The sequence below is a fragment of the Pseudomyrmex gracilis genome, unplaced genomic scaffold, assembly GCF_002006095.1.
Source record: "Pseudomyrmex gracilis isolate BER0280 unplaced genomic scaffold, ASM200609v1 scaffold_6, whole genome shotgun sequence".
NCBI lineage: Eukaryota > Metazoa > Arthropoda > Insecta > Hymenoptera > Formicidae > Pseudomyrmex > Pseudomyrmex gracilis.
In genome coordinates, this window is record NW_018020590.1 from 1,006,308 (window position 1) to 1,021,391 (window position 15,084).

General features: G+C 33.2%; 2 protein-coding genes across 5 annotated transcripts; one reads left to right on the forward strand and one right to left on the reverse strand.

Moving 5' to 3' along the window:
* The first annotated feature begins 993 nt into the window (after positions 1–993).
* Positions 994–10,994, forward strand: LOC109858371 (battenin). Of its 4 annotated transcripts, none has more exons than XM_020435542.1 (8): positions 994–1,102; positions 3,597–4,969; positions 6,297–6,448; positions 7,224–7,382; positions 8,545–8,881; positions 9,045–9,194; positions 9,296–9,436; positions 9,623–10,994. In XM_020435542.1, the coding sequence occupies exons 2-8, from the start codon at positions 4,787–4,789 to the stop codon at positions 9,761–9,763; spliced, it is 1,263 nt and encodes a 420-aa protein (XP_020291131.1). In that variant the 5' UTR covers positions 994–1,102; positions 3,597–4,786; the 3' UTR covers positions 9,764–10,994. The 4 variants fall into 4 exon arrangements, with proteins under 4 accessions (XP_020291131.1, XP_020291122.1, XP_020291141.1 ...); XM_020435533.1 differs by having other exon boundaries at positions 3,778–4,969; XM_020435552.1 differs by having other exon boundaries at positions 4,591–4,969.
* Positions 10,995–11,080: 86 nt separating this feature from the next.
* On the reverse strand, positions 11,081–14,869 carry LOC109858268 (actin-like protein 6B). The gene is made up of 6 exons (XM_020435358.1): positions 14,814–14,869; positions 14,515–14,715; positions 13,705–14,142; positions 13,284–13,624; positions 13,023–13,118; positions 11,081–12,893 (listed from the first exon to the last, which is right to left on the reverse strand). The coding sequence occupies exons 1-6, from the start codon at positions 14,836–14,838 to the stop codon at positions 12,729–12,731; spliced, it is 1,266 nt and encodes a 421-aa protein (XP_020290947.1). The 5' UTR covers positions 14,839–14,869; the 3' UTR covers positions 11,081–12,728.
* Between the last annotated feature and the right edge of the window lie 215 nt (positions 14,870–15,084).

Sequence of the window (15,084 nt, forward strand, 5' to 3'; positions counted from 1 at the left end):
ACTTTTGTGTCGACTTGTGTCGACTTTGTCTCTTAAAAGGAAAACAGCCACTGTCGTACGTGTACTAGCTGTCATTGCGGTGACATGTTGTGTCTACTGACGGAATATGTTAAAATAAAAATAATAGCGTGCGCGTATCTGTGATGTGCTAGTTAATATAAAATGTACATTTTTACAGCTTAGTGCATTTATAATGTGACATAAGAGCTCGGTTCTCGTCAACGGTCATATCACGTTGAGTCGAATACCGGTTCTCGTCCGATCACCGAAGTCAAGCGACGTTGAGCACGGTTAGTACTTGGATGGGTGACCACCTGGGAACACCGTGTGCTGTTGGCACATCTCCTCTTTTTTAGTTTCCGTTATTTTAATTTTTTGTTAAAACAAAGTAAAGGTGTAGTAAGTGTTAAAACACAGTGTATCTTTTTCTTTTGTAATACTTCGGTTAAAAATAAGACAAGATATAGATATTTTACTATATTGGTCTTTAACATAATTCCTAGTATATAATTATGTTAATAAATAAAAGGCTAAACATTTTCTTGATGCAAATGAGGGATCATGATAGAAACATAATACAAATTTATTATATAATAATATTAGAAAAAACGCAGCTTTTCTCAGATTCTAAACGACTCCAACTTGACGTCTTGACGGTCGGAAACAAACTAAGTGACTGTTCTTGTTACAATCGTTCGCAACCGTCAACCAAGATACAAATTCATTGCCGATTCTGCCGAGCGGTCGCGCTTACATCGACGATATAAGTGACGATTTTATCAGAAATTTATGTATTCCGAAGTTAAAACTTGTAGCGTCAACTTTATAAGTTTGCAGCTGTTATCGATATTGTGCTATCAGACTTATCAAACAATTTACGTCAATTTCGATAAAATGTATTGCTAAACTTCTCGCGTAACGTCGTGTAGGTTTGGAATTTTTTGATGGAATAATTTTATGAATTTGTGCTTCGAAATTTCATCCTACGCTGTTTTGGGATATAAGTTTAATATTGTGTTTGTGACACTCCGGTAATATACTTTTATTAACATAAAAATATATAATAGTGCTTTACTAAATTCTTCCCAGAAACAAACTTCAGGTAAGTATTTTTACTCATGTAATCATTTGAGAAAATTCTCTCTCTCTCTTAGTTTCCATCTTTTCTTACTAATGTAAGAAAAATTTTTTCTCAAAAGCATGACTTTATATACGGAAAACAGCACTCGTCACGCTTTTTGCACAAAGTTCTTCCCACTGACTTGGCATTAGACACAAAAAAAGTAAGCGTTTGGGTCTATTTCCCGGTTAAAAAATACCCTCCATTCACAATGAATGTGGTCGTGCGATTCTCGAAGTTTTATATTGAATCTTGTTTCTAGCAAAGAATTAATTATCTTCAATAAGCGTCTTTGTGTGTGGAAATTGAATGTATGTAGGTCACATCAGACGTTCAAATGTGCTAACGCACTTCACAAGCTCTGCACTTTATTTATTGAAATTGGCTTTTTGAGGAAGCTAAGCATAAAAGCGCAACCATACATGCGCAATTCCGGTCAGTCCAATCTATATAAGTCTATGCAATTTACTATCATTGCAAAACCGAGTCTTTGTCTCACAAGGTCTGGTAATACAATAATACTACTTTCGCAATACTAGACGCGACAAGTGTAACACTAGATGCTGGCTATTACAGATAAGTGGTATCGTTTATGGTCAGTTTAATTAATAAAGCACAACTCTCCAAATACTTATCTCGGTTGCAATATCTTCTAACTGATAAGAGAAGTTAAAAATGTCGAATTATTGTACAATTATGTTACGTATAAGTAAACAGATTCAAGAATACATTTTATGTGTATATTTCTTTAACCATTATAAGCAATATTCTGCAATAACATCACTGATTGTTTGATATATATGTATTTTCCAGTCAGAAAAAGTTAATAATCTTTCGTTATAAATGAATTCTTTAAATACTTTTTGATGATATACCAGATGTATATTAAAATTATTAATGTATATTAAATATATAATTAATGTATATTTTAAAATTAGATCAAAAAGAACAAAATGCTTACAAAATAGATATTGCTAGAAATTATGCAATGTCAACAGTAAATTTTACTGATACAATTACATTAATAATAACTCTGGAAAAATACTAATTTTGAAAAAAGTAAAATTGCTTGTTTTTGCATCACGCGATTTGTACGTAATCCGTGTTCTATGCGCGAACGTTTTTTTTTTTTTGCTTTGTTTCACAGTAGTCATGCTGTATTAGTTTGCTGGAATGTACCACATAATATGTACATATATGTATGTGTGTATACATATGTATATTACTGCACAACTGAGTGAATATCGCCGAAGGTAGGCCGAAGGTAGTGCCGACCGTTTAGAATCTTCGGACATTCGTATATATCATGCATAATGTCAAAAAGTCAGGGCATAATCAGTTTAATACATCGTTATATTTGTAGCGGATGGCGATTAAATGTTTTTATGGGTGAACTGATATCGAACTCACCAGCGAGTAATATGCGTTTGACGTAAAGAGAATTACGAAATGATATAGTTTTGTGATAAATGCGCAATAACCTCGCACAATAACAAAGTATAGAATAATATACATATATAAATGCCATTAACTAACTTGAATAAATTTTATAAATACATTTTTTTATCAAATGCGTAGTCCACGAAAGTTTATTTTTTTTCGTGTGACAAAACAATTTACATTGAAATTAGTTGTGTTAAAACGTACCGTACTTTATTTGCATTACTTGTACGAGTAAATTAGACTGCTTCTAAAAAAATAGAATTTAACGTTAAGAATATATATTTATTTTTAGATAGTTTTTTTTAAACAACGTGTGTTGTAGTTTGCAATGCATCACGAAATTTATGAATATAGACAATAAATATAGAATTTGTGCACATGTTATTAGAGTTAACAAAGTAACATTACATTACAAAAATGTTAATGAGCGCGAAATTTTGTTTTCGTGCGGTTTAAGTTTTAAATTTTAACAATTTCATGAATTTATATACAACAAGATTATTTTCGTATTATTGACATTTAAAAAGATCTTATTTGCGTTCTAGCATTTGTAAAACCGATTTCCATAAATAACACTTGTTTTTGCAACGCACCAATTCCCGCGAAAGTGCACAATAATGCCGATCTTGAACTGTATACAATGCAATTTAACACTATTAACCAAAGACATGATTAATGACGCGAAACGACTGTTTAAAGTGCGACTGTACTTATAATGTTGGTTTTACGTAAGATTTTGCGTAGAAAAAAACAAGTGCACCGATACAACTATTATGAATATGTAGATTGTAAAGAAATAGTATTATTGGACACAAACTTGCGTATAAATAATAATATTGCATTTGTTCAATATTTCGTTTTTCTTGAACTACGTACAACGCATATAACGTTTTAAAACGCATTAGAGAACATAGAAAACGAACAATAAGTTAGAATGCTGAATATTTCTGAAAAATTTGCCACCTTATTAGCAATTTGTCGCTTCTTAATCTGCAATTTTAAGTATCTCGCTCACGCTGATTTTTTCTAACAGCTCGTTAGTAACGTTACTGGATTTTTCGAAGAACTGTGTTTACTTACGCAAAAGAACAATCGGATTAGTCGGCCAGAACAATTTTCATCCTTGAATTTGTTTTACAATTTTCCGTGCAAGAGTCAAATTAAGTACGCGATATATAAAAATGACAAACAGAATGAATTGTTTGTGTGATTAGAAAATTTATTGCCAACGACAACAGGAAGTTTACTTTCCTCGATCTTGAGGAAGTTCACACAGATGAAGAAGTTTCTCGAAGCTTGATCCCGTTCGGTAGGAAACCGTGGAGGGAGAAAGGGAGTCAAAGGTGGGAACTACAGATATCCGACAACGGTGCGTCATTCTTGAGAAAGGTGTGCAGTACACCGTAGATCACAGATTTGAACGGTAAAGATATTGGCGCCAGCAAGAGACGCTAACGCCGAAAGACATTTATAAATAAATTAGAAAAATAGCTACACGTGCTCTGAGAATAACAGAGATTTTGTTTACAAAGATCATTAAACGAAGATCTATTAATCGATCGATTGACTCGTCTTAAAAGTGACTGAAAAGGTGTACAATCGTTGAACTTCAAGTTTCTACAATTATTTATTGTTAGCGACGAGTTAGTGCTTAAATGACAATCTAAGTAATCATTCACTCGAGAACAAGAGCACTTTTGCTGAACGCGTGAGATATCGCGTGGTTATCTTTTAGCGGTGATCAAAGAAAGTTCTCGAAGTCCAAGTGACGTTAAATTCATTCTACAGACGCTCTAAAAGAAAGAAGAACTACAAGTTGAGAGAAGACAGTGTTGTTTGATACAGTGAAAAAGTAAGTAAGAAAAGCGAGAGAGAGTCAGAAAAAAGGAACAAATCAAATAAAAAAAGACATACATACACAAAAAGAGAGAGAGAGAGAAAAAAAAGAGAGGCAGAGAGGAAAGCTGATCTACGAGTTTGTCGACAACGAGAGATCGATTTAGCTGACGAGCACATGCTTTGTCTAGACTTGCAGGAGCGTGAAAAGGAGAGATAGGAAACTATTCGTTGAGCGAGAAGTGAGAGAGAAGAAAGACACAGATAAGAATAGGAAAACCATCGACAGAAATAAAAGAGAGCGAGAAAGGAATAAACAAGAGAGACGAGGAATTTCTGACCTGTTGTCAGAAAGATTCACGACCTTTTTCAAAATCAGTCTTCGAGATGGGTAAGAGCGGTTTGACAAGCTCGCACGTCGACAATACATTTGACGAGGAAGCTATCATAAAAAAAGCACGATGGCGCAATCTTATTGCTTTTTGGATTTTGGGACTATGCAACAACTACGGCTACGTCGTGATGTTGAGCGCTGCACACGACATCCTTCAGGACAAATTCGGTGACAATGTGAGTAATTACGATATACAAATATGTGCGCGATTATATGAGAAAGTTGAAGTCTAGAATTTAGAATGTAAAATAATAAATTAATCTTAAAGAAAAACATTAAAAATTCAAGCATGTTTTTTAGACACAAAATCTCACTTATTTTGTAGATGAACTCACCATAATGTTATTTGCTCCAGATAACAAACGTTCGTAAATCAGCATCAGTTTTATCTCGGTATATCTCATATCAGTTCATCCGAGCTTTATTTCTTCTATTTACAAAATACCAATATACTAATCACTTGCTATAAATTTCTAAGTGTTTTTTTGTAGTCTACAAATGCTGTTAATACAAAAATGATTAAAATTATTAATATTTTTTTTTATTTAAGAAAAACGTTATTTAATTAATTTGTACGTTTTTACTTAATTGATTTTATTGATTTAAATGTAGGAATAAAACTCTAACACATGGATCAAAATGTCAATTGACTATGATTAACATTGTGTGACGACTTGAATCGTTGATATTTTGTTTTGCTATTTGTGTCTCAATCTAATTCTTGTTTAATGTACTGGTTTAACGAGCAATTAAATGCTTGTAGAAATTCCATGGAAAATTTTTTAACGAATATATTTTATTAATAGATATCAACGCTGAGATATAAACACAATGCGTTTAGTCGATTCAATTAATCGATACAACTTGACACCAAGATATTAATAAGCATTCACATTGAAATTAACATTTCTACCTAACAACGAAATAATTCAAAGTGAACAAGGAAACCTGTCGCAATCAATTGAATTGTGTCAGCTGACTGGAATAATTACGCGAGAAAAACTGAGCTACTTATGTGATGTCGACTGAGAAATACGAGACTATAATATTGCACGATCAATTTCCTTCTGCTTTATGGTGCTTATTTTCGACGCATTACATAAACTATATTAGAGCATCGGAAATTAATCTGTACGTGCTACGAATAAAATGTTGTCATTATTTTTTTTTAATAATGTTGTTAAATAAAACAGAGTTTACGTACATTAAACTTAATAAAATCTATTAATAATGTATAGAACTTAAATTAATAATTATGATAATTTTTTATTTAAAACATTTACATTAACGAAAAATCTAATTTTTATAAGTTTAAATGAAAGATAAATTTGTCATATTGGATACAAATTTGTATTTTAAAAGACTTCAAATTTTACAGAGAATGTAAAAGAAATACTGTATATTAAGAATATTTTTTTATTTTTTATATATGTTTCTATGGAGACATAACACAGCTGAATAAAGCAAATGTTTTTCTGACTGTTTTTTTTTTTTTTTTTTTAGGAAAATGCGCTAAACACAACAGATCATACTAACGCGACCGCGCCGGGAATGCGCTCATGCAACACAATTTCGACCGGCGCGATACTTTTGGCGGATATCCTGCCGTCGTTAGCGATCAAGATCACGGCGCCATTTCTGCCATTTTTCGTGCAGTGAGTATCTACATTTTTTTCAATTTTCTTTTTCAGTTACGCGACGCTAAGAAGTGCATTCCTGCACATTCTAGCAATCTAGCGTTATTTTTAAATTATTTGTAGATTATTTTTAGATTGAAACCAGTAAGCACTGCAAATGTAATTGTTTGCAAAACAATTATGTTTTTTTATCGCGATAATTTTCTCGCAGTATTTAAAAAAATTATAACCTAAATTATAAAAATGATAAAAGTATAAACCTTTTTTTCTTCGAGATTGAGAATCTTATCTATATAAAACATCTGTAAGAACATTCTAAATATTTTACACAATAACGTTGATAACGTTTACCAAGGTAATTATCATATGGTAGCTTAATAAAGATAATGAAGTAATTATATCGATTAAATGATTTTGCGATGACGCACATAATTATGATACCTAATAAATAGTCACTTAATAATACATATAAAGCGTTGCACTTATACATATTTAAACGGCAATGTAACTTCAAAGAAGAATAATATCCGACGACATAAAAGAAATATATAAATTAATAAGAGCAAGATAATCAAATGTGAAATTTAACGTAAAATCTTTAACTGTACTGTCTCATCTTTTTGACATGTGTTTTTGTTTTGTTTTGTTGCATTAAAATTTCCGATACAAACGTCGCACGACGCAAGAACGTGTCGGAGCTCTGGACATCGCGTCTTTTCCGCGATTATGCAAGCGCGACTGGTCCCAATCGTCAGTCAAAACGCTAATCAATTAATTGACTCGTTAATTACAGTGCTCGACTGGCTACCTGTGTGTTATTTTCCGCTGCAGGATTCCTTCTGGTATCGTTAAGCACTATTGAATGGCTCGCCATTCTGGGAGTCGTTATTACATCGCTCTCTTCCGGTTTGGGTGAGGTTACTCTCCTCAGTTACAGTAATCAGTTTCCCAAGTAAGTGCAATATTATTTCTTACATATGTTCACAAAAATATAAATTACGCTTTTATCATTTTTCATTACGACAAAAATTGCATTTCTTGCAATGCGAGCAAAGTTTAACGGAAGTAATTTTTTACAAGATATACAGGCTGTTTTATAGATTTTTTGTGCAAATTTTTTTCTATAAAAGAAAACTTGATAATTTTAGAACATTGTGCATAAATTTCAGTGCCTCGTTAATTCTTTGGAAGCATCGAGGGAAATAGGAGTAAAGGGTAAAGGTAGATCACATAAAAAATTACTTAATGAAGCTCTTGGGGATAAATCCAAAATGTAAGCGAAGACCAATGTAGCTGTAAGCTAATGATAGACGTGGGTAATAACGAGAACAGTAATTATGCTGGAACGTTTCAACTGTTTAATTTTCTTATCATCTTCAGCTATCAATACGCATAAAAATGTCTGTATAGATAATAGAGATATCTATATAAGTAAGAGAAAATCGTTCTTATTATTATCCATTTCTAACTTTATTGGTGTTTGTTTAGATTTTGTATATAGATCATAAAGAACTTATCAGAAAGACAATGCTCGATATTAAGCGGCATTAAGCGATACTTCATGCGGAATCTGTTAATCTCTGTAAAATCTGATTTTTGTTCGTGTATTATATAACTTTGTTCGCGTATAATATTCACTTTGAGTTATTGACTTTATCGTGTTAAATCGAAACAGAGTTTCGATAAATAAATAGTTTTGATAGATATATATGTACGTAGTATAATCATACTTTGTAGATAATTGGCACAAAATAATGTAATCACTAACTACAGGTCTTTCAAGGAGACATTATACCTAATTAAAACGCACCTATTGTGTAGATTATTGTTTCGTCATTCTAGACAATGTGGAGGCGGAAGAGTCGCGTAATACGACCGCTCGTTATGTAATGTGTGTTTTTACCTCTGGATTATACTTTTTGAATGAAAGAATTTAAATATCAGGAAAACATATAAAGAAAACATTAAATACCACCGTCATATTATAATTTCAAATACCTTCATACAAAACATTATTTTAGTTTTATTATTTTTTTATATGTAGTTTTGTCATTGTTGGCTTTTGTTTGATTAACTTACGATAAGTTTGCTCACTGTTGTTAATTATTCTACAGAGATGTGATCTCAACATGGTCATCTGGTACAGGCGGCGCCGGAATAATTGGCGCCGCGTCCTACGCCGGTCTACACACAATACTATCTACTGGGAACACGTTGTTAATCATGCTAATCGTGCCGCTCTTGCAAGCGATCACGTTCTGGTGTGTCCTTAAACATCCGGCGCACGTCAAAGTCCCAATTACCAAGGACGGCATTGAAAGCCAAGAACATATTATCAAGATTCCAAAGAAGACCTTCAGAGACAAAATCAATCTGGTGCCAGGCTTGCTCAAGTACATGATACCGCTCGGCCTGGTTTATTTATTCGAATACTTCATCAATCAAGGCCTGGTAATCACATTTTATCACAAGTTTTAATTCTTAATTATTAGACGTACCTTTTTATACAATATAATTCTTAATTATTAGACGTATCTTTTTATACAATATAAACAATATAAAGTGTTAATCAGTGAGTTCATTTTTCATTGCTAATGTGAACAAACGTTTGCAGTACGAACTCATCAAGTTCGACGGCATTTGGTTGGATCACGACTCACAATACAGATGGCTACAGACGGATTATCAGATCGGTGTGTTCATCTCGAGATCGTCGGTGAACTTAATTACCTTTGACAATATTTGGATTATGTCGGTTTTGCAGGTAACGATACGAAGAATTAAGAAAAATTGAACAATAGTATAAATTATGGTGTTGACTTTTTCAGAAACTCCTTCTAATCCTTCTAAATTGATTTTTTTCAGTTCATCAACGTCATAATTCTCTTGTTCGAAGCCATTTACTATTATATACCGAACATATGGATCGTTTTTGCTTTGGTATTGTGGGAAGGTCTATTGGGTGGTGGCGCGTATGTCAATACTTTTTATCGAATGTCGACTGAGGTAATAAAACATTTTTTTAGTAAAACAGAAATAGATAAAAAATAATTTAAAAAATAAGTAAAATCTTCAATATGTTAAGTTTTCTTTTATTGAATTCGCAATTTAGTGCGACACATTTTCTGCAGTTTTCTCTAGTTTTTTATGTTTAAACTTAAAAAACTAACACTAAATTGTCTTTAACCATAGATTCCTAGAGCGGATCGCGAGGCTTCGTTAGGTATCACGACGATGGCGGATTCGATCGGTATCGCATTAGCCGGATGGTTGTCTATGCCGGTACACAACGCTATATGCAAACTACCGCATCCAACACGACTCAACAGCTAAATATATCACAAGGTATATAGCTCGTCAATCAAGTGATATATTTGGTTGGAGTTTCTACTTACGGAAACTTTAATTTTTGAAAGTTTCTCGACGCGGATACAGCCGTTTAGAGGCATAGATACTCCACTTGTATCATCTAAGTATTTAGCAATAGTAGATTTAAACGTTAAATGTATCTATTGAAGTTTTATATGTGTGATTATAACCAGACATGGTTATCACAGAAAAAGAGCTAATGTAATAAGAGGCTTTCTGCAGTAACGAGTAAAAAATTCGATTGTTTTTGCATTTTCCTAATGTTTAGGATCTCAAAAATAAGTTCCTAAAATATTTTGTTGAAATTCGTAAAAGTATCGAAGATATTTTTGCTGATTAAAAATGTTTGCGATTCATAATATAATGCACTTTTAGCAGGATTTATTACAAACGAGCTTTATTTGATACAAACGTTAAAAAGACTAGGAACAGAGCATATTGCAACACACATGTTACAAATACTTATATGTATATATATCTAATAATTAATATATTACAACCCAGAGGTACATGAAAATTAGTTGCGTTTCCGTTGCAAAATAAAGAAAGAGTAAAACTAGGATCATTTAAATCGATAAAATTGCCACTAATATGCAATTTAACCAAAGTACTTTTAAGATAGTGCCTTTAGAGTCTGTTACATTATTGTACATACTCCATTACATCCACACGTACACACATACATACACATGTATAATGTAGGCCTATTTATTTTAAAATATTGTGCATCTAAAATTATACTGGTAGCAGATATCTTTCTTTGACAATGTGTATCTAGTTTTTCTTGTACTCTGTAAATTTTCTTTTGATACCGTGATAAATTTTGTAATTATTTGTTATTTTATTTTTACAGTATTACTATATTTCCGATTTATACAGGTGCGAAACGAGATACATTAGTATTTTTCGTGTGTGTTTCTAAAATTTTGTATCCTATCGAGTAGCGATTGTTCGATACTCCAAATCTGTTTCAGTATTAATAGTTAAAGGTAACGATAGACAAATTTTATTTGTAATAACACTTTTGGAGTACATTATTCGCTCATCTGTGATGAGATATCTATAAAAATTATTATTTCGAACTATCACATTTCTACTCTAATACATATTTGTGATCCGTGTATCGTTTTTAATGAAAATATTGATTATTATGACAATGATTATAAATATTAATAAAACGATTAAACATCGCAAGATAGAGAATATTTTTCTATATATATATATATATAGTTTTTAAAATGTTTTTACTGTATTTGTATGTGACAATTTTATTACAAGATTTATGATAAAATATAAGAGAGTAAATAAATATAGCGTCTTCTCTTTTCCTTTTTTTGAAAAAATAATAATCTTGAGCGATATATTAATCAGAGTTGATTATGCATAAAAATTTGAGTTGATGCTCTTTTGAACTGTCACATTCTTGTACGTTTAGCAATTTTCTCATTAGTGCTTAAGCACCATTACTTTTTACATCAAAATACAGTCTTTTAATGATAACAAAATTCGCACGCGATAAAACCGATACCAATTTCTGTATTCAACAGGATGTAAATAGTGAATACATGTGGTGCTCTAGTGATATTATACTTACTACATTTATTTAGTGATCGCTTTTCGAGGATAACGTATAGCAAATATAGGTTTGTAATGTAGTTTAACGTACACTTATATTGTCTCTCGATGTAAAGCGAGTATATTCTGTTTGCAGCGAAATAAAAATCTAATATGACAACCTGTTTCGATAGTTTATGTTGTATCTATTTATGTTTATTTTTATATATATATGGACTTCTTTTTAATGGCAAGTGGTTTTTTTTTCTAAAATACGATGGAAGATTCTTGAAGTGATTAGGAACTGTGTATCCTTGTAAGCTGTTTGTTACGTTTATGTGCCTATTTAACATTGACATCTAAGCGAGTTGTCGATCAAATATTTGCTCGCGACATATGCGAGTTACACAAAATGTTGCTGATCAATGCTATTCACAATCACAATGAGTTCCTCGGAAACACTGTGTTAATTTTTTGTATATAAAAAATTATTTTTCAAAATTTACACGAGAGAGCATGATTCGTCGTCTTATTAAAAAATGCTTTCGCACAGTAAAATTCTAAGCGTTTTTTAAAATGCGTTTGATGATTGTTGCTCAAAAGGACGGCTTTACGTCGCACCGTCATTATTAGAGCGGAGGGAGATGCAACAGTTAAAGATTTTAATGAGTGTTTTTAGCGAGAGTGAAAAAAGACATACAATTGTGCGTAACTTCGTCATACATTGTTTTAACCTTTGGATATACTCACTCTGTAAAAGATAAAAAATTTACAAAGAGTGTATATATAAAGAGTGTATAAATGAGTAAAAACTTTGAAAAACACCAAAATTTTATGTAGACTATTTACATAATTGTACATCTCTTTTATTTAAGCTGTTGTAACAGCTGTATAATGTCTTATGAAAAAGCAATAAGACAACTGATATTTAGCACAAACTAGCATCTCTCTCTCTCCACTTTCTTTACCTTACATCAGGTCTTACGTAACTCGTTTCTAATTCTCGCGTAAGACGTTTGATTGGTGTTTGCTATCGAACTGCTATGAAAAAACCGTTAAGCTAATTTTCTTTAATTACGCGCGTGATTATTATCTCGAACAAGACAAATATTGAGAAGATGCCGAATAAAGATATTTAAAAAACTAAGTTCCTAAACAATTTCTTCGTAAATTCGAGTCTTTCAAAACTCTTGATCGTATGTTTAAGAAACTATTTCTTAAATTTGAAATATATAAAATAGAGTTACAGAAAATAGTTTACAGTCGTTATACAAATATATAAAATAGAGTTCACAGTTAGCTGAGAATAGATCATCCGATTATTTTGTAAAAATTTTGTACCTTAGAAGAAGGATATCGTCATTTATTTAAAAACTTAAGCGCATCTTTCTAAGATAAGTTTACCGGATTCTTCGTATTCCTGACGTGACAGCCACATTTGTTGAAACGAGCCCAAGGAGCTGAGGATCGAGCCACCAATCCAAGCGCCAAAACGACGCTCGCTTGAGCTGTTTGCGCTAATTATTTTCAGTCTCATGCTCTGTAAACAGATTCATTTCTTTGCGATACATGAGAAACTTTTACGAAGATCGAGTTGTTTCTCAAATGACTTGGAATTAAATTTCAATATATAGTCAATATTTAAATTGCAAAAAAAGAAGGGATTTACCGGCGGGGTCTTGCTGGCTAGATCTCGATTCAGTCTTTCACTGAAACCTTGAAGACAGGAATTGCCGCCGGTCACCACGACGCTGCCGTATAAACTCTGCAATATAAACAATATCTTGACTAGATTCTGATAAAATTTAATTTTTTCAAATAATATAAATCTAAAAACTCAATTATAAAAATTGCAATTATTGTCAATAATCACTTGTCAAAGAAAGTTTGTATATCAGATGTGAAAATATTAATTTGCGAGAATACATACCGGTCTGATGTCCATATCGCACATTCCGACACTCGTGGTGACTAGAGGACCAACTCCCAAAATGCTCGCACCCACACCTTTCACGTTGCTAGGATCGAAAAGCGCTTCCGGTATCATGAGCCTTACAGAACCAAAGTCGTCATTGTAACCAGTTGGAAATTCATAATGTTTCATAGGCAAAGTATTCGCCACATCCTCGTCGTATGGACTGTCGGATACTTGCAAAACGTTCATCTGAAAATCCTGCAGTAACTCTCGTACCATGTAGCTTAGCCAGGAAGACGTTGGTTGCGGTCCTGGTCGTTTTGTCCAACGAGGTGGATCTCTTTCTCGTACTACATCTAAAAAAGCACACAAAACACTTGTTGAAAAGATAAATCTATTGTGTGTATGCGTCACAATTACTTTTATATTTCTTTACCTTTACTAGCAACAAGACAAGCCGGTACCAGTTCGATATCTTTTTCCTCGAAGAACTGTCTACATTGCATGGTGATGAAATCGCCACCCAGAGGACTTTTAACAATCCCTTGGGTGATGACGGAACCATCATGAACCGGTACCGCGCTAGTATGCGTGGCACCGCTGTCCACAACCATCGCCGTAGATCTGCCGTTAGCATAAGCGGCCAGCACGGCGTTTTTACAGATGTACATGGCCGGTACATTGAACTTCTCGAACATCAGCTCTAGTAACTTCTCACGCTTCAATCTTGTGTTCCAAGGACACTCGGTCATCAAGACCGGATGATGTTCGGCTAAGGCATGCAGTCGCTGCTTGTAAGTGTATTCGGTTAACCGCTCGAACATATCCCAGTCCTCGATCATGCCGTCTTTCATCAGGCTCACTATCTCCATATCTAAAACAAGATCAGATACAGAATATAGAAGGTTGAATAATAATTATCTTTGATAAAATATTCAAAATGTAATAAGTATACACATATACAAGACCAAATTCATCAATTTTATTCGAAATTATATAATTAATTGGCCACGTAAAAATACAGATTTACAATTAAAAAGCTTCTTAAAAAATAATAAACTTATATTATCTCACAAAAACATACAATACAATGTATTGTTATAACACACAAAATACAAAATAAAATAAAATATAAAATATGATAGATTATTTATTTTGACACATTTTGAGTGATATTATTTTATTAATACAATATAATGATACTGATCTATTTAATTAATAAACAAATATTTCTTTTATAACAAACCTTTCTTTCGCACTTGGATAGCCGTGACATCGATGTTGTAGTGCTTCCTGGTGACGTTGTTACAATCGACCCCAACGGGATCGGCGGGTTCCTCCCACACCCCGAAGGTCGTCGGGATCTCAGCTTTTGGCGTGTCCTCGCCGCCATATCCCACGCGGAGGCTCTGGTGTCCGACGTCGAAGATAATAGCACCTACCTCGTCTGGCGTAACAATCGGGAGTGACCATACGCGAGATTATCGAGCGTTATAAACGCTCCTCTTTCTAGCCAGGATAATAATGGAGCGCGGCCGTACTTACCACCACCGTAGACACCACCGCTCATAGTACCTGAAGGGAGAGGACTGGCGCATGCCCCGATGATCTCCACCCCCGTGACCTCCGCCTGCACACGCACATACCTATATACACATGTACGCACCCTCTGTGCGAACGGAGAGGACTGCGCGGTTGTTAGTCCTCTCGGAACTAATCGATCGCCGGTTGTGGCGAAGAGCGTGATTATAAGTTTGAACTTGTAAACTTAAAAAGTAAATGTAGAAAGAAAACTTTTTAAGAGATCTGAAGTTGA